The 22,140-nt window shown below is 37.0% G+C and overlaps 3 protein-coding genes across 5 annotated transcripts in view; 2 read left to right on the forward strand and 1 right to left on the reverse strand.

The window, feature by feature from the left end:
• Positions 1–11,434, forward strand: part of LOC139981488 (receptor-type tyrosine-protein phosphatase delta-like) — a 234,767-nt gene extending 223,333 nt beyond the window's left edge. For all 3 annotated transcript variants that reach the window (XM_071993903.1, XM_071993912.1, XM_071993923.1), the window contains 8 exons: positions 63–348; positions 689–782; positions 1,297–1,373; positions 1,672–1,806; positions 2,285–2,410; positions 2,579–2,733; positions 3,683–3,818; positions 6,826–11,434. In XM_071993903.1, the coding sequence (XP_071850004.1) occupies positions 63–348; positions 689–782; positions 1,297–1,373; positions 1,672–1,806; positions 2,285–2,410; positions 2,579–2,733; positions 3,683–3,818; positions 6,826–6,891 (1,075 nt within the window). In that variant the 3' untranslated portion in view covers positions 6,892–11,434. The remainder of the gene's footprint in view (positions 1–62; positions 349–688; positions 783–1,296; positions 1,374–1,671; positions 1,807–2,284; positions 2,411–2,578; positions 2,734–3,682; positions 3,819–6,825) is intronic.
• LOC139981529 (gamma-interferon-inducible lysosomal thiol reductase-like) lies at positions 10,547–17,398 on the reverse strand. Its single transcript, XM_071993985.1, has 5 exons — positions 17,140–17,398; positions 16,495–16,680; positions 15,496–15,666; positions 14,378–14,524; positions 10,547–13,530 (listed from the first exon to the last, which is right to left on the reverse strand). The coding sequence occupies exons 1-5, from the start codon at positions 17,284–17,286 to the stop codon at positions 13,405–13,407; spliced, it is 777 nt and encodes a 258-aa protein (XP_071850086.1). The 5' UTR covers positions 17,287–17,398; the 3' UTR covers positions 10,547–13,404.
• A 218-nt stretch (positions 17,399–17,616) lies between these two features.
• LOC139981535 (large ribosomal subunit protein mL55-like) lies at positions 17,617–21,364 on the forward strand. The gene is made up of 3 exons (XM_071993998.1): positions 17,617–17,772; positions 19,204–19,414; positions 20,458–21,364. Exons 1-3 carry the CDS (start codon positions 17,747–17,749, stop codon positions 20,608–20,610), a joined length of 390 nt encoding a protein of 129 aa, XP_071850099.1. The 5' UTR covers positions 17,617–17,746; the 3' UTR covers positions 20,611–21,364.
• The last annotated feature ends 776 nt before the right edge of the window (positions 21,365–22,140 follow it).

Raw genomic sequence — 22,140 nt, forward strand, 5'->3', positions numbered from 1 at the left:
TGTTGTTGATATGTGATGGTCACAACGTTCATATCTCGCCACTTTCCTAATTCCCTACACAGCGCCGGCGTGGGGCGTGCAGGTGCATACATCGTCATCGACTCCATGCTGGAGCGTGTCAAGCACGAACAGACGGTCGACATCTACGGTCACGTGACTTGCCTGAGAGCTCAGCGTAATTACATGGTGCAGACGGAAGAACAGTACATCTTCATCCACGAGTCCCTCCTGGAAGCGGTCCAGAGTGGAAACACTGAGGTACCAGCTCGCAATCTCTACGCTCACATACAGAAGTTGAGCCAGCCAGACCCCGGTGATAGCGTGACTGACATGGAGAGCGAATTCAAGGTATGCATCCAAGCTGGTTATTGATATGTGATTGTTTTACTTTGCGACATCTTTTGACCATATGAACACAAATTCTTCATCGTTTGTCATCTATTGGCCAAACTGAGGCATGTGGTTTGGAGGTGCTAGGAGAGGGGAAGGGTGGGGGTGAGCCTTTGTATTCAATAATAACTGCTTGATTTTGGTTCCGATAAAAATTTCTGCGGATACTAGTCTTGAAAGTGTGCTTGTTACAATAAAGTTTGAATAAGATTCAATATTTTTCATTTTACCTCCATTCAAATATTATCTCTCTGTTTTCATTGGTTGTTTTAAACAATTCCGCACGTTTCGCTTGCAGAGATTGGCCAACATCAAAGCACAGCCATCTCAGTTTGTCAGTGCTAGTCTTCCAGCCAACAAATTCAAGAACAGATTGGTCAACATTCTTCCATGTAAGTATTTAAAAATTAATGTTTCAAAAAAAGTTGTGAGGCAGTCCTTTAATTCTTTATACTTGCATGTGTAATACCATTAGTGCAATAAATTTATCAGTAGAATTTGAAGAAAAAAAATCTTACTTGCAAAGCTTGCAAGGAATTCATAAAACCTGCTACCAATGTGTTTTTAATTCCCAAGTTTAATAATCTTTGATATGGAATGTGCAGTCGTCTCAACGTCTCAAAATATCTTTTAATGACAAGGCTGCAACACACTAGCAATGTATTTATGTCTTCATGTTTTGTACAATGGGGAACATGTTGTGTAGCAATTATCACAAATACTTGTATCCATGGTAGTTTTCTTAGCTAACAAATTGCTCTCATGCTCTTTATATCTTTCTCAAATAGCTTTTCTTTAAATGTGGCAGGTGGAGGGGAGAGTCCTTTCCTCTTCCAAACCATTTCTCCCCCCTCCCCCTCCCCCTAATTGTTTTGTTGCTACGTTTTACTTCTTTTTTCCTTGTAGTTGAACAGTCTCGAGTTTACCTGCAGCCTATCCGAGGTGTAGAAGGATCAGATTACATTAATGCTAGTCACATTCACGTAAGAATACTTTTTTCTCTTTGTCTCTTAAAATCTGCCCTCCCCATAATCTAATTTTGCGTTCCTGATGAGAAAAACATGAGGACGAAACATTTCCCGCAATTTTAGTGATAGTGAAAGTCGTCAAGCGATTACTTAAACGAGGAATTCCGTTTGTAAAATATTCTGTTTTTCTTAGTTGTATATTTAATAGCCAATTTAATTGTCGAGAACAGTCTCTCACTTACTTTAAAGATTAAGATCTTTTGCCATTGAATGTTTACAAAGGGTTTATTTGCTTTCCTTTTCCTGTATCCAGGGCTACAGACAGAGGAATGCTTTCATCGCTACTCAGGGTCCGTTGGCTGAGACCACTGAAGACTTCTGGAGGATGCTCTGGGATCAGAATTCAACCATTGTAGTCATGTTAACCAAACTTAGAGAGATGAACAGGGTAAAATTATAAGAAACATTAATTCAAAAAGTCAAAAGTCATTACCTCACTTCGAGAAGATTGTGATCCAAATTTTGATCAATTCATTCACAACTTTGTCTTCATATGAGCAGCAAAGTTTTATATATTGTTTTGAAAAGATATCAAAACATGACTGCTTGCTTAAATGCAACTCCTTCCCCATCTATGCTATGCCAGTCTCATAAAGTTTGTGAACCTCTGGAAGTATCAGTTTACCTTTTCGGAGAGACGCACTCACTTCTTGAGGTAACACCACATGATCACATTGTGACAGTCGCAGTGTGTAAGGGCACCTGACCTTGAGAGTGGATCATCAAGTTATATGGGTTTTTGTGCCCAACATCTTATCTTGGGTGACTTACATTATAAAGTCCCTTTTGAAGTGCATGTCGATGTGATTATGGTTTGAATTTTTGGTTTTTTAATTTTTGTTCATTGCTCCTTTTTTGATCCTCAGGATAAATGTCACCAGTATTGGCCGGCAGAGAGGTCCGCTCGCTACCAATACTTCGTGGTGGATCCTATGTCCGAGTATAACATGCCACAGTACGTGCTGCGGGAATTCAAAGTAACCGATGCAAGGGTGAGCATTTCTCAGAGGTCTCTGGGGGGATTCATTTCGGTCTCGGCAAACCTTCCAAGTATATTAACACAGTAACATATTTGACAGAATTATCTCCGTATATAAGACACCTAAGCCAAGAGATAATTAGAGTATTATCGGTCATTTTTTTGCTCTTCCTTCAAACAGGATGGACAGTCACGAACCATCAGACAGTTTCAGTTCACCGAGTGGCCGGAGCAGGGCGTCCCTAAATCTGGAGAGGGATTCATTGACTTTATCGGTCAAGTATTGAAAACCAAAGATCAATTTGGTCAAGATGGACCGGTCACAGTACACTGCAGGTAAAGAAACCGTCAGTACAGGCAGACTGCCCCCCCCCCTCCCCCAACAGAAAGTATAAATTTTCAGCACCTGCTTGAGATGGACTTTATCAGTTGCTTGGTGACCTTCGACGTTATCATCCCATGATAATGTAGATCAGAGGTGGGCACTAAAGGGATCTTGTGGGTCACACAAAACATTTTGTACCTAATCCAAGGTCCACAACACTTAAAGATGTACCTACTCCCTTCAAATGGGAATCTTGCATTATTCGTTCAAAAACACAGAGATGAGAGGAAGCTCTGTAGGCACATTGTGTTTTGTTGAAATATCTTATAAAAATTACGCCCTTCAACTCCCAAAATTATACATATATCATGTTTTTCCTTGCCATATGGTTCTGCCGCTCGCATCGATAGGGTCTTGAAAACATATTCCTTGGACCACACAGAATGTTTTTTGAGCGGGCCGCACTCTGATGTGGATCATGGAGATTAATCATGTCGACTACTGGAAAAAGGAAAAGAAAAAAGGCCAAATTTTTGAAAATCTACCTGTTTAATTTATGCATGCAGTTGAAACTAATTTGAGAAGTATCTTGTAGACTAAAATTTGAGGAACCAAATGGGATGTCATCAAGGACTTGCTGTTTCAATTTCTTTGGTGAAAGTAAAGTCTAAGGGTGGGGAGTGAGGGGGGGGTGTGGGCAGTCTTAGTTTGATTATTCAAAATCTTATTGTAATACTCCATACAGGTTGCAAGAAGCTTTATTTAAAGGGAACAATTGGTCTACTGGTGTAGTCTACTGGTGTAGTCTACTGGTGTAGTCTACTGGTGTAGTCTACTGGTGTAGTCTACTGGTCATGCGTTTGTCTCCTTGTGGTTGCTAGTGATTGTATGAAATCTTAACTGCAGTTCAGTCATTTCAGTCACTGAATTTGATCAATTTTCTGTCCTTTTCTTAAATAGTTCCGGAGTTGGCAGGACAGGAGTCTTCGTCACTCTGAGTATCGTACTCGAGAGGATGAAATATGAAGGAGTGGTCGACATCTTTCAGACAGTTAAAATGCTGCGCACTCAAAGACCAGCCATGGTCCAAACTGAGGTAATTAGTCTCCCTCACCCACCCCCTGGTCATTGACCAAAAAGATCAAGAAATAATGGAAAAGTGGCATTTTGTGCAGGTGGTTTTGAAATGTATGTCATAGGAAGGTACCAAGTTAAGACACATTCAAAACTCTACTATTTGTAGCCCTGTGTTTGAGTTCATGACTAGTTTAAATTTGTATTTGACAATGGCATTTCAAACAGAACAACAAAAATTTATTGGTTCCTTGCTGAAAGCAAAGGAACCTATGTATTCAGGTTGGCGTGTGTGTGTGTGTGTGTGTGTGTGTGACGCTTAAGCTTGTATGCACGATAACTCAACAAGGGATTGACTGATCATGATCAAACTTGGTGGGTGGGTGGCCCATAGTGAGTAGATGAACCCTATTGTTTTTGGTGCCCACAAAGGTCACCAAAGGTCAGTTATGGTCCAAAAACCCAAAATACTAAAACTGCAATAACTCCCAGTGCCAATGTGCAACAAGGTTGATATTTTGGGACAAGTTGTGAACTGGTTAGGGCAATATTTTGAAACTTAACGGTCATGTGATCTGAGGTCAACAAAGGTCAATTAATGTTAAAAAACTAGTATTTTTGCGATAACTTGAGAACGAATTGTCCGTTAGGGTTGGGAGTTGCTTCAGTGTAATCCAATTGTCGACCCACATCTGGGTGACCCTTGACCTCAATTTGACCTCTGGTGACCTTTTCATGTTTTGGGGATTTTTACAGTTTCGATGCTATTTTCAGATGTCAAAGGTACCTTCCGATCATAAATATCGATAGGTTGACCCTCGTGTGACCTTTGTGTGCGAACTTATATGGGGTCAAAGTTTTCGGTCAGAGTTAGGATGGCTGTACAGACTTATCGTGTTGATTTTTGGAATCAGCAGATCAAACTACATTTGAAACCAAGGTCAAAAGGTCAAAGGTCACATTAGAAAAAATGTGCTTAGTTTGGGAGAAAACGGGCGAAAAAGGAAATGTTTGGTTTTGATGCTAGATTTGGATATCAAAGGTACCTTCCGATCAAAAATGTCAATGGGTTGACACCCGGGTGACCTTTGTGTGTAAAGTTATACAAGGTCAAAGTTAATTTTCAGACATTTAATGCAATAACTCCCAGGGCCAAGGTGTAACAAGGTTGATATTTTGGGACAAGTTGCAAATGGTATAGAGGAATATTTTCAAACTTAACGGTCATGTGATCCGAGGTCATCAAAGGTCAATTAATGTTAAAAAACTAGTATTTTCGGTGAGAAAATGGGCAAAGAAAAAATGTTTGAATTCTTACAGTTTTGATGCACTGTATTCACGTCTCAACAATCAAAAATGTCAATAGGTTTACCCCAGGTGACCTTTGTGTGTGAAGTTTTATGAGGTCAAATGAAATTTTCAGACATTTAGTGCAATAATTCCCAGTTCCAAGGTGTGACACGGTTGATATTTTGGGACAAGTTGCAAATGGTATAGGGGAATATTTTCAAACTTAACGGTCATGTGATCCGAGGTCACCAAAGGTCAATTAATGATAAAAAACTAGTATTTTTGCGATAACTTGAGAACGAACTGTCCGTTAGGGTTGGGAGTTGCTTCAATTTAATCCAATTGTCGACCCATATCTGGGTGACCCTTGACCTCAATTTGACCTCTGGTGACCTTTTCATGTTTTGGGGATTTTTACAGTTTCGATGCTATTTTCAGATGTCAAAGGTACCTTCTGATCATAAATGTCAATGGGTTAACCCCCGTGTGACCTTCGTGTGCGGAGTTATACGAGGTCAAAGTTAATTTTCAGACATTTAATGCAATAACTCTCAGTTCCAAGGTGTGACAAGGTTGATATTTTGGGACAAGTTGCAAATGGTATAGGGGAATATTTTCAAACTTAACGGTCATGTGATCCGAGGTCACCAAAGGTCAATTAATGATAAAAAACTAGTATTTTGCGATAACTTGAGAACAAATTGTCCGTTAGGGTTGGGAGTTGCTTCAATGTAATCCAATTGTCAACCCGCATCTGGGTGACCCTTGACCTCAATTTGACCTCTGGTGACCTTTTCGTGTTTTGGGGATTTTTACAGTTTCGATGCTATTTTCAGATGTCAAAGGTGCCTTCTGATCATAAATGTCAATAGGTTGACCCCAATATGACCTTCGTGTGCGAAGTTATACGAGTTCAAAGTTAAATAATATTAATGAGGTCACAGGTCAAACGTGAAAAAGTCCCAAGTTGCAATAACTTAGCTACTATTTATTGGAATTTCGTCAAACTTGGTATGATGATATTGGTAGATAGTCTCCACACACTGATGTGTGTTGCAATTGATATCATGCATGTTTATAAGGGGGGGGGGGGGGCTAGCATTATTTCGTTATGAAAAGTTTGTTAGCACAATAACTCAACAAGGGAATGACCAATCATTACCATACTTGGTGAGTGGGTGGCCCATAGTAAGTAGATTATCCCTGTTGATGTTGGTGCTCAGTTCATGAATATTAATGAGGTCATGGGGTCAAACGTGAAATACTCCAAATTGCAATTACTTGGCTACTATTACTAGTCGGAATTTCGTCAAACTTGGTATGATGATAATGGTAGATAGTCTTCACACACTGATGTGTGTTGCAATTGATATCAGGGCTTAGCATTACTTTGGCAACAAAGGTTTGTGAGCATAAATTACTGTTGTTGTATTAGGGCTTTTTTAGAAATTTCCCTATGAATGGAACTAATGAACAGCAGCAAGGAACCATGAAATGTTTTCATTCTGGTTTTTGAAATACGTTTAGAAAATCTAGAATTTTTGTACAAAGCAGTGACATGAGGATGTGTCAGATTCATTGCCATATGACTTGTGTGGTCATTTTCAAGATGACCTTTGACCTGTACCTAACATAGTCCCATTAACTGGGTTCATAAAAGAGCTATACGATTGCATTTTGTCTCGAATCAGACCAGTTTTAACAATGAATTCCTTTATCTTGTCTTTGTTCCCCCGTAGGACCAATACCAGTTTTGCTACAAGGCTGCTCTGGAATACCTGGGATCCTTCGACCACTACACATAAAGAAAGTGGCCCCTTTTTCTCTTCTAGGAAATTTGTATTCAACGATGGACAACTTTGCAAGTCCTTATTATGCAAATTTTTCAAAAAATGGTGTATCGAAATAGTAATTTTTTATGCCACCAAAGTTTTACAAGAACTTTTAGACAATTGGGGAAGTTGGACTATCCGGCCTTCAATAACTAATGACCGTGTTATTCTTCCAATATATCTAAAGCAAACAAGATGTTTGATACTTAATTATTAGCAAAGAAGTTCTGTGTCACGTTGTGTACAAGTTGATGACGGAACTCCTCATCATCATAGAGAATGGAAACGATACAGAGATGTTCCCTATGTGGTGGGAACGGGGAGAAGTTGTATCTGGTGTTCTCTGCTGTTGCGGATGAGTGCGGTGATATCACAAAAACAGGTCTGCTTGGACAGAATTTCTCGAGGTAGCGAGTTTGAATCGTATTCAAGAGTATATTGGAAATCGTGACGAATTTCAACGGAAGAAGAGTTTTTATTTTGTAAATACTTTCAGATCAATGGAGAGTGAAGTTGTGTCTAGATGTTATCAAACTAGGGAAAAAGACTTGACTATTGTTGATAGTCGATGAGCTGTTGATAAACAAAGCACAGAGAGAGACAAAGAGATGCATAGGCTTTAAAGTAGCATGCGTAGTATTTAAAAGGCAGCTTGTGTGTATTCGGCGGAACGTGGGCAGCTTGTTTGTATTCTGCAGAAATGGGCAGCTTGTGTGTATTCTGCAGAAATTGTATGTATATTATCTTTGTTAGTGCAATTCTCATGTAGCGATGGATGTTTCTTCGAAAAAAGTAGACAAGCGAAAAGGAGTTTTGCCAGAGGACAACTGCTCGAGAGAGGGAGGTGTTAACAGCCAAGCAACAACAGTCATACGCAGTGTGTTGGAAGAAAGCATGGTTTGGATGATGGACCAAATCAAATGACACAACTTCGGAAAATTTTTCTTGTTTTTTATCTTGCTCTTCGTGCAGTGAATTTTCATATTTTTCTTGCAAATTTTTATCATTCATCATAATATTCTCTGTTATCAAATATGCAAGATATGAGGCAGGGATGGGGCAGTGGGGTGAGTGTGAGAGAAATACTGGGGGTGCTTGACACTGTTATCCTGGTTATATACATATTCATCAAAGCTTCAACTCATAACATCATGAGATGATATCAACTAACTGAAAAGGAAAAGTGTTGCTAATTCCCACATCCTATGGTACGTTACAATCTCTTTGCATTCAGTTTGTTACAATGATGTGTAGCGAACATTTTAATTCCGTCGATAACTCTCATGGCATATATCACGGAAACCATAGCTGATAATAATTATTTTCTTTCTTTACCGATGGAATCGACAAGGATCTGAAACTAACTTAGTACGTGTTTGTCGAGTGACAAGCTGACGTAGTGGATCAGGGATCTCTTGAATCAAGAAGTCCTAAAAGGCATAGCTTGCAAATGTCATAAAAACAAATATATTTTGTTTCATCCTGTGGTTTTTGACGTCAGGTGGCGCAACAATGAAAAGCCATCTGTGATTTATGTTGAAGTGTTTCTTTCTTTTTCATGGTGAAGGGTTCTTTTACACTTTTCAAGAAAAGTGAAGGTGGAAGATAGTCCCTCCAGGAGAGCAGTGAAAACAGATCTCTTTGAACTTAATATTCCTGGTTTTTGTATAAATTCACATGTTTCTCTCTACTAAAAGTGATTTTGAAAGTATCTTCACATTTACGACACAAGATCTTCAAGTTGTCGGCACCAAACTTTAAGCCTGCTATGATTGACAAAACTCTTTTTCTGTTTTGCAAAGGTCTTTCCCCCTCAAGGTTTTAACGATATCATAATTATTTTTAGACACAGTTGAGAATGGTTTAAAAATTATCAAATTAAAGGGAGGGCTGTGAAAAGAAGACTGTGAAAATGGCTCTGTTATTGGGTATGGTTCTAAAATGGGGTTTATTTGTAGCACAAATGGGGTGGTAATAACTATTTTATTATCCCTTCCTTCACATCCGTGTATTAAGAATGTGAATATTCTTGAATGCACTGTAAAAATATACAGTATTAAAACTTGTGGTAAAAAAAAGTGGAAAAAGTCAAAAACTAGAAATGAGAGCAGGGGGTATCTCTGTCACTTTTGTGACAGTGTTTAAATGTTGTACTTAAATTTACATGGTCATTATAGTATTTGTTCCATATGTTTGTTCCTATATATATTTTTTGTAACCTTTTTATCATCGACGGAAGTATTTTAAGCTGTGTCCCTGCGACATTTCTAAACAATTTGGTACACAGTTTTCTTGTTTCATGCTTTGCTCTGTCTCTCCCCACTTTTTTATTTTTAATATTCCATGCACATCTGAAATTAACTTGTAAATTGATGTACCTTTGAATTTTTTTTTTCTTCCTTGTCTTATTTTTGTGTTTTCGTCTTGATTGGTTTAGGAGGTCCCAAGGGCTATTTAGAGAGAGGACAAAGTGATGGAATATTTCCTCAAATAAATGTTTTATGAATATTTTCTAGGGGTGTGATGTAAACACAACTGTTTCAATTTTCAATTATGATTTGTGATTGATCACAACTAACTTTCAAAGTTTGTTTTTTCTTTTTTTTCCCAGTATTTTTAACCGTTTTAGGCATAAAACCGAGCATGATTTCAAATCAAACTTTGTTTCATATTTTTATGATGGTGTTAAGGGTTCATAAAGTATATGAGTACTTTATTGTGTATAGCTTCTCCATCTGGTTGTCTCTATGTAATCTATTTTGCATCGGATTCTGCATCCCGTCTTAAGTTTTTCATCGCTTCCTTTTATAAGGTGGCCGTCCAAAAAAATATTAAGCTATAATTTCTCCTGAATTGGATAAATGAGGATTATTGCCCTTGAATATTTGACTTCTAAGAAGGCCAAGTTTTGTTTTCAAAGTTGTTTGGTATAAAGTATGGTACGTTTGCGATTAACTCATCGATATATCAACGTTTCATTCTACATCACAGTTAACTTCCAGCTCTGCAAGATCGTTCGCTTTCTCTCTGTTGATCTTGCAACGTTTGTACATTTTGAGTTGTACCGATATTTTGGGCCCGAGTTTCAAAAAGTCTGTGTATGATATTGTCAAAGGCCTATACATTGTCGGGGAACTAGGTCACCAAAGAGATTTTGAAGATGTATAAGAGGAAAGAACAGTGGCATAAAAAAATGATGCATGTCATGTATTCCAGTACTTGGTATTCTATAGACCGTTGTATTTGATCGAGAATATCCTTTCCTTTTTGTATTTGTCATGTAATATTTGTGACCGTTATTGAGTGCAGTACTATAAAAACTTGTTTAACAGTGACTCTTAAATCTCCTGGCAGCCAAGAAGGGGTGGGGGAAGGTGGGGGGTAGGAGGGTCTTCTCTTTCATTCACAACTGCAAAAGTACTCAAAAGAGATCAATCTTTTGGTAGCATTTTCTGAATATACCAAATGAGGTTATGAGAAATTGTCTCCCCTGACCCTGCCCCTATAAATCTTTAGGATCTTGAGGATGGTATAGAAATGGAAAAACCCCATCATAAATCAAAATTTGTCATCCATCCATGTCTTAGAATTTTGGCAGTTATCCATTTATTTTGTCTTTTTAATCACCCAATCTCCCACTCCCCCCCCCCCCCCAAACATTCAAAGAGAAAATGCAAAAATAAATTTGAAAATAAGATATTCCACTTTTGGAAAAACAACAACTATCACTTTCAAATTTTTGAGATGTTGGCCTTCTGTTGTCAGTGTCTTCCAAAACATGATCTATTCCACTTTTTAAAGATTTTTTAACATTTAGGGCATTACATTTTAGACTTATTCTAGGATGAATGAGCTTGTGGTTTGTCACATTTTAACGTTTGGATCATAAATTAAATTGATTCGTTTGTATCACCCCCTAACATTATGCATCCTGTTTGATGTAGTTTCTAAGTAGCTAGAAAAGGGCTTTATGAAATGCTTTAATAAATTGATGAGAGCTTTAAAAAGTAAGAACATTGATAACCAGTTTGAAAGAAAAGTTAAGCGGAAAATGTGACCATTGTTGGAATTATTTCTTGGGATTTATTTGATTCTTCCAGATTCTGTATTTATAATGACTTCTGTTTTTCAAGGTTATCATGATGGAATACAACCCTGTTTGTTGTTTTATTTGGTGAGAATCATTGCAACTTTCTTCACTTTCAATGTAATCATTTCTATTTCAAACTTACAAACCTTCACTTTGCTTTCTCACATGTATAGAAGCAAAAAGAAGGAACAGCTTCAAACTTTTGCATTGCAATGGATGTTACATTTATTGTGACTTGTCAAAGGTCAGAGGCATCTCGGAGGATCACATGTATCATCCCGATCACCCAAAGGAATACATTTTCAAAGTTTTTGTTATTCAGCAACAGGTTTTGGATGCTTTATTCTTGTTCTACAACTTTTTTAGTCTATTTTTATCTATGTTTAAGAAGTGTACAAATAAATCCAAGAAACAAAATTCATAAAACATGATTTGTGTTTGTTTCACAAGTGTGTGTGTAGATGTGCAACACAACTCTACAGAAGTCTTGGAAATTGCCTGGCGTGGCTCACGCTATTAAGCCTAATGATCTTCAATGAGGACTAAACTACAACCCACAGGACCCCTCTTCCCCCCCCCCCCCAGCCCCTGTTGATACCAAATTTATGTTCACTCTATTGTTTTGGAGAATTTGGGATTAGCCCCCTCCTTTTAGGTTGGCTTGGGTCAAAAAGCGCTCCGCAATGTTGTTGCTGGTTTGACAGATTGTCTCTGTGACATTCGTCCTATTTATTTGAAGTTATTTTGTCTGTTGTCTAACAGACAGGCTGAGATAGCCTTGTTGTTTCTGCCCTTGATTGGAGGTAGAGAAATTGTTTCCTTAGTCATAGTCACCCCTAGTTGTCAGTGCATTAAAAGGCAACCCCTATCAACGCCTCGAGGAGGACCCCTATAACCCCCATCCCTCAGAATCGATGCTCAGCATGCATGAAAATCAGCTTGGCCTTGATGACGAAAAGAAACGTTCAATATAAATCTGTCGGCATGCTTGAAAAACTTTGTGGTAAAATTTTGCGATATTCGGAGAAATCTCCCTATACACTTTTGGTTGCACCTCATAGTCAACAGGAAAGAAAGTTTTTCCCCACATATATTCCAACACAAAATCACTGAAAAAATAATTAAAGAATTCTTTTGTCAGATATAAAACAAAATACTAATCAAAAATATGATTAGAGAAAGAATTAAAGCAAAACGAAGAGCCAAAGAATTGCTTATCTACTAAAAGGAAAGCAGGTGTAAGAAAGAAACTAGAAAACCTGTAACAGACAAGAATTAATTCCATAGCACTGTATTGTGATAGGATTGATACAAATGTTGGGAAGATGACATAAAATTGGATGTCCTTGCCAAAAGATGTGCATGGCGGATACACCAAACATATCTATACCAGTGAAAATAATACTGCAATGGCCTTGAAAGAGGTTATTAAATCTCTGAGTCTATTTATACCTTTCAACATAAAATATATTGTTGTTCATATCCATTTCCCCTTAGTGGCCAACCCACCCTCCCCCTCCATCCCTTCAGCCTGAACAATACCACATAAATTTGCACAAAAAAAAAGAAGAAGAAACAATCGTAACAAGGATCCAAAATACTTGTACTATTATAAACATTATAAATGTCAAGAAATTCCTGATAAATATTGCATTATTTTTTGAAATTATACAAAAATTGGAGAAATTATTTTTGGTTTCCTTATAACAGAACTATACTCTCCTTCATTTGTAAGATACATGCTGGGAATGGAACAGAAGGATACTTTGTACCAAAATATGAAGGATTATTAAACTAACATAAAAGAGTCCAGCTTCTGTTCATGAACGAACATTTTTAAGAACATTCCTTAAACACATGAATGTTTGTGTGACACTGGAAACCTCTGGCAAGTCATCTTTCTTACAAAGGTCAAAGGTCAAGTATAAAGGTTACAATTTTAGTTAAAAAATACAGTTGGAAACAAAACTTTTATTTGACACAGTAAGTACTGTCTGTGCGGCCGGCCCATTTTGAAATTTCCTTTATTGTTATCACTGATTCTCATTGTTACATTTGTGATACTGATGCCATGGTTTAATTAACAAATGGAAGATTCCTATCTTAAACTTATAACATGAACATTATAGCAAGCCAGTTATAATCATCGAACATTCAGAATCTTATACAGAAATATGTTCAAATGAGCCAGTAGCCAATGTTTGCATCATGAATCAAGAGTGATATCTTATTGTGCCTTTCAGAAAGATGTAAATGAGTAAAATCATGATACTTTGTGCCAATACCATTCCAATTGTCTGCATATGTGATATAAAAAATAGTTAGTATTTTCAATTTCAGGTTGTGCTTAATAAGTTTCAAAAAACAAAGGAGAGAATATTCATGATTTTGACATCTTAAACCTTTCTTGGACAGACATTCTGATTGGTTGAACAAGCAGCTGGAGGTGTGCCTTGATAGGTTTCACAGACCAATGAGAGGAGGTCAGACTGTGCTTTATCCTGGATAGCATCTGTGTGTACCTATGAAAATACAAGAAATTCAATCATGTTACTTACTGAATATTCAAAGTTAGAGATTGAAATAAACAACACCCCACCTGCCTCTTAAGCCCCCACCCCACCCCCTGGTTATGCTCACGTACAAGTCACAGTTAGTGACTTTGCACCTTTTTCAGCTTTCTACCTTCAGCCTTTAACAACAGAACTTTCTTAAGTCATGATGCAATTGTTATGAGAAATAATGAAACAAACTATCAACATTTCTTTTAACTCATGTGAAGACATTAAATTGATAAAACAACTAGCTACTGAACCGGGACTGCAAATATTGCATTTTCATGTTAACTGTGCTTCACTTATTATCAAGCCATTTAAAACTGCCATATGATAGGACAACCCTCTATCTGACTAAGTTTTTTTACTATTTGTTCACAATCGTTTTTTCGCTGCTCCTTTTTCAATTTGCGAGTTACATATCAACTGTTTCATGCAGTGCAGTAAATTGTGTGTCCCTCAAAAAATTCAATCCTATCGGAAAGGAAAGAACTTTTTTATCCAGTTTCATAATTTTCTAGTGCGATTTTAGTGAATTGAAATTGCAGAGTATGTTTTCACGGGACCCCTTTTTTTTCATGGACTGAGCTTGGTAGGCCACCATATTCAGGCACCAAGTTATGACAATACTCCATATTAGTATACTCACCCCATTCAGTCACCATATGATGACAATACTCCATTATACCATACCATACTATACCATATACTATACCATACTTGCATTACACTCACCACATTCAGTCACCATCTTATGAAAATACTCCATTATACCATACCATACTATACCATACTTGCATTAAACTATACTCACCCCATTCAATGTTATCCAAGGTGTATACTGATGAGGAGGATCAAGGGATTCCGTTCGCATCGCCATCTCATGTTCCAATTTGTTACCAAGGCTAGAATTGACACAACTTGAAACTTGATCGTAGTTCAGGTCAAACTGAGCACAGCACTGTTGAGAATAAGATTGTATCCAATACATTAGACAAGGTGAAGGAAAAAGAAAACAGAAAGTGGTAAACTCAGTACAGTAGCTAGAGTCATAACGGAAGCATAATGGTTAGAAACAGGGACGTAAGAACCATTTCATCCTGCTCAGGAGGGGTAGGGGGAGGGGAATATTATGTTAAGTCTTGGAGGGTAGCAGTGGTTCTTTCCATTTTAAAAAACTTTGGAGGGTGCTTAAATGATGTAACTTTTTTATGTTGAGAATTTTCAACTGTTTAGGTCATACTGCACATGCATGTTGTATATTTATGTACTGTAAACTAGGATTTTTTGGAACTTCAATGATTACAAAGAAAAGTAAATGTACATAGTGTAATAAAAAATAAATAAATAGAAAATAGTGTAATTTGTACCGCATTGTACTGCAAGATTTGGGATTCTGAATAGCAACTCCCTGAATAAGAATACCAGATCAAATGACCAAAACACATTGATCACTCTCATTAAAGTTTCTAAAAGTTCAATTCAAGGATGTCCTCTGAGCTATGCCAGAGATATCATTGTTAATAACCTAAGGATATTTAATAAGCCTTGTGCTTCTTTGCTTATCTTAATTTGCCCTTTTGAATGCTATCAGTCCATGAGGTCATGATATGGACATACAAATTATAGAAGTCACCAATTCAATTGCAGCAATTATATAGGCCTAACAACTTTGCTAACAATGATAGAACTGCGTGATGAAATCAATTGTGGCAACTTGTTTGTCACTGTCAGTATTTAATTCACTGGACACTTCAAGTGGTCCCCAAGTACAGGCTATTCTACACCAGATCTAATGTATAATGAATGTATTGGCTTAGGTAGAAACCCTCTCTCCCTCACAAGCCCTAGTCCCCCCCCCCCCTTCCCTTTCTTTCCAATGGCTAGGCCACCGACAGATGTTTTTACCAATTGAAAAGCACAGTAAAATACCTTTGAGGCTGATGTTGTTGGATCATCCGAAGCTTCCATACAATGAATACTTTCAAAAGCAGTTGTGAAGTCTTTGGCAACGTACAAAATGCAGGTCTCAAGAATATTTCCCAGGCACTCCTGGGCACCATGCTGGCATGTGAATACCCATTTGTTGTCTACAAGGTTCTCCTAAAGTAGAGGAAGGAATGATTGAAAACTGGAACTGTACAGGTTGATGTTACCTTTGCTTGTACTCGCACTGATGGATTTGTACTCATAATCTAGGCAATTGAGCATTGATATGTACTACAACAAGATGAATGCATACCGATACTAGCACTCCTACAGTACTAGTACTACAAGGGGAATCTTAATAGAAGTTGTGTCCATAACTGCACTAGAAGTACTAAATATGCCACTATTATCATCTTGTTAAAAGCATTGAAGACTCGCTCCAAACCGCTTGCAGCCATCTGAAAAAGTTAACTTTCTGTTGCTAATTGCAAGTGACGTTTTGTTTGTGTCGCTGCAAAATGCAGACAGTAATGAAACGTGATACCTTGTTATCTTTTATCTAGACCTGAGATGTCCATCGCTGTATCGTTTCTACACTGTGCTGTGGGTATTGACCGCAGCTGTATGTATACTGACTGTACACTAGTGTCTAATTACCGACGGTAGCAAGCTGTGTGTGTATTCTCTGGGATCGATGGTGGTGTCTAACACTTCTGTTACACCTCATTCGAAACTAGGTCAGATTACCGGCATTAGACTTTTCTTTTTGCACGAGTCTTCACACCCTTTAGCAAGAATGCTTTGATTTGCTATCTACCTCCTGTACAGGACATTTTTTCCCAACACTTTTTCTTTATGTATGTATGTATGTATGTATGTATGTATGTATGTATGTATGTATGTATATCTGATCTTCCCGCAAGCAGGAACTCGCGAAAGATGCCATGGAGGCTATGATTTGGTTGGATAGAAGAAGAAAAAAAAAAGATTAACGCAACCAACCTTTGCATTACCATAAGGCACCAGTGTTACATTGAGAACATCATTACCGACTTTCTGCCAGGTCGGATATAACTGCTCGGCGATGAATTCTCTGCATCCCGGACAGAGTGATTCATAATACAGAGCGATACCAACAGGTAGGGCTTTAGCACTGCCAAGGTTCCATCGTTCACATTGCTTTTCTACCTAACATTATGAAAAAATAATATTTCAATTATTTGTCAAATTTTTTATTACACTAAAATAAGGACACAACGTAAGAATGGAAACGTTATTGTAGCTGTAATTTTCACGAACCGAGTGAATTTTACTTGTGCCAAAAAGTTTTATTGACATGACTATGTATATATCATGAATCAATCAAATCAAATCAAATGCCCATACCAATCTATCTTGTCATTTTGATTTATCATAAAACATAGCTCTTTGTAGAATTTTTTTTTTTACATACACTGGAAGCCCACACATGACATAGCACTTTCCAACAGAACAATGAAAATATGCTTCCCTAAACTTCAGTGGCTGTTATTATTACCACAAGCAAGGCCTAAAGTGGAATATTTCAAGACGTATAGATTACTTTATATAAGGCCTTATATATGCATATGATATAGTATGACGGAGTAAACGTTGATAATCAGTCACCTGACAAGCCTTGGCAATAGCTTGGTCACTGCACCAAACACTTGGTGGATGAACACACTGCAAAGATTCCGCAGTAGACAAAACTATGAGACTTGTCCAAACAATAGTAGCCAAAACTAGTGACGGAATGAAACAAAACTTCGTCATTCTACTTTCGTAACGAAAAAAGAAACCAACAGAAGACGACGACAGCAAAGCGAGATTTCCTCTGCAACGATCTGCGCGTTAAGCGTTTAATAAGTAAACAAGTTATAAGTTAATATTTTATGTGACTAATTATCGTACAATTCGGCTAGGTACACCGCATAAGTCTTTGGATTGTTGTTTCTACCTTGGATAGCAAAATCGCTAACTTTTCGGCTGAATGGTCACTCCCATTTTATTACGAAATAAGTTGTTTTTGTTGTCACATGTCACGCCTGGGTAAAAAAATTAGCATAGTTAACTCGATAGTTTGTAATAATTAATTATATGAAATTGTATTAAAAGTATGTTCGAATGATTAAATATTTTCAACTGCGATAAAATTGTCAGTAAAAAATACGTTAAGGTGAGAACGCTCCTATAAGGCATAAATACTAATCATAATATTGAACGAGACTCAAAGATGGCCGCCTCCTTTCACTCTCTGAGGTGGTAGATCTTATTTTTTGCTTCTTATTTCAATCTTGAATATGGTATAATCTTTGAATAAGAAATCGATATGAAGTTGAAAAGCAATTTTATCCTTCTTTTTCTTATAGTCGATCACTTGTCGAATATGTCTATCATAATATTGTTAAAGTTGTTGTTAGGCCTGTGCAAGGCTAGCAAGTAGTAATATTAAGGCTAGGCCTCACATTAGGCCAATGTGCGCTTTCTCTCTGTTCACAGAAGCATAGTATTATTAGTTAAACCTGAAGCTTAATTAGCCTGGCACAAGATAATGGTGCTTATAACTCGCTAATCAAGACCTAGTCAAAGTAGGGATAGTTATCTTTACACAACTTTAATACATACTACTAAGTACTAGGCCTATAGTTAGTATTGCGAAGTTCGGAACACTGCGAAGTTCGGACACCCTAAGAAATACACGATTTCACCATGACAACCTATAGCAACAGCCAATTTCACGAAAAACTAAAAAGCTACAGTTATTTTCTCTCCAAAATGACCCGTGTGTAAGTAAGTACTTACATATTTATCAGTAAAATGACGGAGATCTATGAAGTCTGTTATAATTACTGAAAGAGCAACTGCGCCACCAATTTGATCACCAGCGCCACACTGTGGGTTGGGTGTCCAAACTTCGCAATACTCTAGCAAAGAAATACCAGTTCCACAATCACAAAGAATCTTCTTGAAATACAACTTGAAAACAGTTTGCAGGAAAGAAAGTTTGGCCGTGTATCATAATATAACACAATTCTCCCACCATATCAAGTATATTTTCAGGTGATTTAGACCAGAAGATATAGTTTTGGGGTGTATTAAGGCTTAGGTGTCCGAACTTCGAAGTGTCCATGCTACTACTAGTATATCACTATGCCATACCAGGGTGCACTTTGGGAAATTTCATGATGATATCATTCATGGAAGACAAACTGGGTTAAATGGGTCAACATTTTCAGTGTCTGTTTTTCTCACATGGATCAGCTTCGATGAAAGTTTCAACAATGGGCTATATGTTAAGTTTGCATGTTAAGTTTGCTGTGTAATACATATATGCAGAGCTGCGCCGATGGACAATGCAGTTGCTATGCTAAAATGTCATATTGTACCAAATTCGTTGAATACAATCTAAAATCGACACAAGCATCATGAAAACAAATGCAATTGATACCGTCAAAGGAGGAAACAGCAATTTTGTATTTTACATTTTATGAAGTATTTTACCCATTTACATGAATTATACAGCAAACGTTAATGCAGTTGATTGCAAAATTTACAGTGCATTTTTAATCTTGTTGATTCACTAAGATTCAAACAATTTAGTAGGCTTTAACTTTGACATAGCTATTATAGCCACTACACAGTCATTAATAAGACATTGTAAGTTACTCATTTCTCATTCATTTTTTTCAGATTTGTAGCAAATGCCTGTCTTTGGGAAACACAATTCAATGCCTTCACCAAATGCTCTACAGTAACATTAAATTCAAGATGGAACTCAAATCGTGCCTCTATTGCCAAAACCAACCGTAAAGTATATGCACGGTTGTATCCAACAGTAATTGTCAATCCAGATGGTTCCACGTACAGGATAAAGTACAACAAACCCAGGAAATTATTATATGTGAGTACTCATCTTCTCACAAGAAGAAAGTATGATCTTAAAGAAGCTTTTTTTCAGGGTCTGTTTCTTGCACCAGTTTTACCAAATGTCTAGGAATGATAAATGAGACAATAAGATGTCTCATTGATAGACAGTGCTTTGGAAGAAACAGTAAAATTGGTTGAAATGAAGTTGAACATTCGTTACAAATTCCAATACTATTATTTGACCATCTTATTTTATGATCAATAAGGCAGCTGATTGTGTCTGTATTAAAATTACATTTTAACCTTAAAGGCTTGCTTTGGTCATTTGATTACTTGTTGCTCATTCCCACTAGGACATATCCATTTAATCGTTATGCTCAATCCTGCTGAAAGTAGTCAAAAATGTTGACCATGTGAGAGGCATCATTAATGTTTACGAAGAAAATAGGATGAATTACTTTTGGGTCAAGGCAAGTAAAATGTCAAAGGAAATGGGATGATTCAAAGGTATACCCTCTTTGAAGCTTGCTCAAATGATCAGCAACTTAGATTAAAGAAATCAATTAGTGAATAATGTCACAGATCAATGCAATAAATAAGTCTAAGCAAACTTAAGTCTATTGTAAAATGTAGTTCTACAGTAAACTGTAAAATATAAAATTTACCATACCAGTGCAGTAGTGGTTTCTGCTTTCAATTGAAAGTAATGAGTGATATAGCTGGCACTAAGTTTTTTTTAAATGTACACTCAGTAAACATTAAAATGTTGTTGCATATTTGATTCAAGGCTCAGATACCAAGGATCCAGAATTGGAACGCAATGGAAACTTTAGAAATATTACACATGTTTAGAAACATTACACATGTTTAGAAACATTACACATGTTTAGAAACATTGGACATGTTTAGAAACAACATTACACATGTTTAGAAACATTAGACATGTTTAGAATCATTACAAGTACTCAGATTTATTCAGCTGGACATGGATGTAATATGTAACACTGAATAGTCAAAATGAATTCTTTTTTTGTTGTTATTTATTCTGAGCATTCTTTTTCTTTAATATCTTCTCAGCTTCCATTTGATGTAAACAGTCTTACATTAGAAGAAAAGAAAGCTAGACTAGCTAAATACCAAGCTAAGAGGAAACAAGACCTCAAAGATGATTTAGACGATAACTTTGATGCTCGAAAATACAAACAGTTCTGGATGTCGAAGAAGACGTAGATGTTATCTAACTTTCTGAGAAGTTTATGATATCTTTGGACAATAAACTTGGTGAACCTTGTACAAATATCTTGCATTGAAACAGAGACTTCCATAGATGATTAAGACTTGCTGAAAAATCAAACAAATTGAACCAACATTGTCATCATAATTTGTACTGAGGGTATCACTTGGTGTGGGGGGGGGGGTTGGGGTAGTGGTAGGAAGGGGTATGAGATTGTACAAGGCATTAGTTCTTGCTCAGCTCTTTATATTCAGACATTATTTATGCTATCGAAAAATGTGGGTGATCTTAGAATGAGCCTAATACAATCATGCAGGAAATAGAAATATGTCATAACTTAAGTAGGAAAGGGTAGGTTAACCAGATATTTCTTTGTTTGGGGAAGGGAAGGGGAAGAGAGGGGGAAACTTTCTTCATTTGTAAAACAATTCAAAGCTACCTACGCTTGAAAAGTTGCGATGATGTAGTAACTGTTGAATTTATTCAATGATATGTTTCAGTAGTGACCAGATCTGGTATTGTTTCATAAAAACAGAGTGCATTGAGTTGGAGTAAACTTTTGTCGGTTGTGTGAAGATATATAGGACACTTGTTTGGCTGGAACTATTCAGTCAATGACATGCAAACCACATTTCACTTTTTCCAAATGCTTGGCAAATTTCCAGAATCTTAGCACTTAAAATATATGTAAATGAATTTAAATATCACTTTTCTGAGGCTCAAATAAAAGTGTGGCTTTGTTCAAGAATACTTTTTTCTACAACTTGTGTAATTTTTTGGTCTTCAAATAAAAGAGAAATGTAATGTGAGGAAAGAGACTATTGCTTTTGTAAGTCATGCTGAAGAGAGTATTTGACATTCATGTAAACTGTCAGACATTCAGAATACCATGTGATCTTGGGCATCACCAGTTACAGCAGCAGAGAAAACCAGCGTGAAATGTTTGCGTTGATTTGACAGTACCCTGTCAGATCTGCTGATAGTGTTTTGCCCTCTGTACAGCATTGCTTGTAGTACTAGTGGTTTAAAGGCCTGTACCAACTCTTCGACGTACTTTTTCACACTCCATGAGGTGAGGTTGCCGGTACTTGTTACCTTCATCGGGTTCATGGTCATGAATACTTTGGCTGGATTATTACATGCATTGGGGCTAGGCTTGGTACATATCATGTGAAACTGTAATAGGTCTAGTTTAACCATTTTTTTTTAAACAAGTTGCAGGCTTTATGAAGATAGTAACCAGCTGTTGTCACATTTATCCAACTTTCTTGTGATATTTGCATAGTTACCAAGTTGACTGCAACCAGCAAGTTAGGGTACCCGTGCATGCAAAAGGCGAGAAAGCACTCCCCCTCACTGCGTCTCCTTCCCCTTTTTTGTAGATCACATGTATGATGACCAGCATTTACATCAGGAAAATTTGGGAGCTATATATTTACTGTGGTAATACACTTTATGATATGGAGGAAAGTTATTTTGTAAATGCAACTGGCCAATCACTTATCTGTATATAATGTTGTGAATAC

This window comes from Apostichopus japonicus, chromosome 2 (assembly GCF_037975245.1).
Source record: "Apostichopus japonicus isolate 1M-3 chromosome 2, ASM3797524v1, whole genome shotgun sequence".
Taxonomy (NCBI): Eukaryota; Metazoa; Echinodermata; class Holothuroidea; order Aspidochirotida; family Stichopodidae; genus Apostichopus; species Apostichopus japonicus.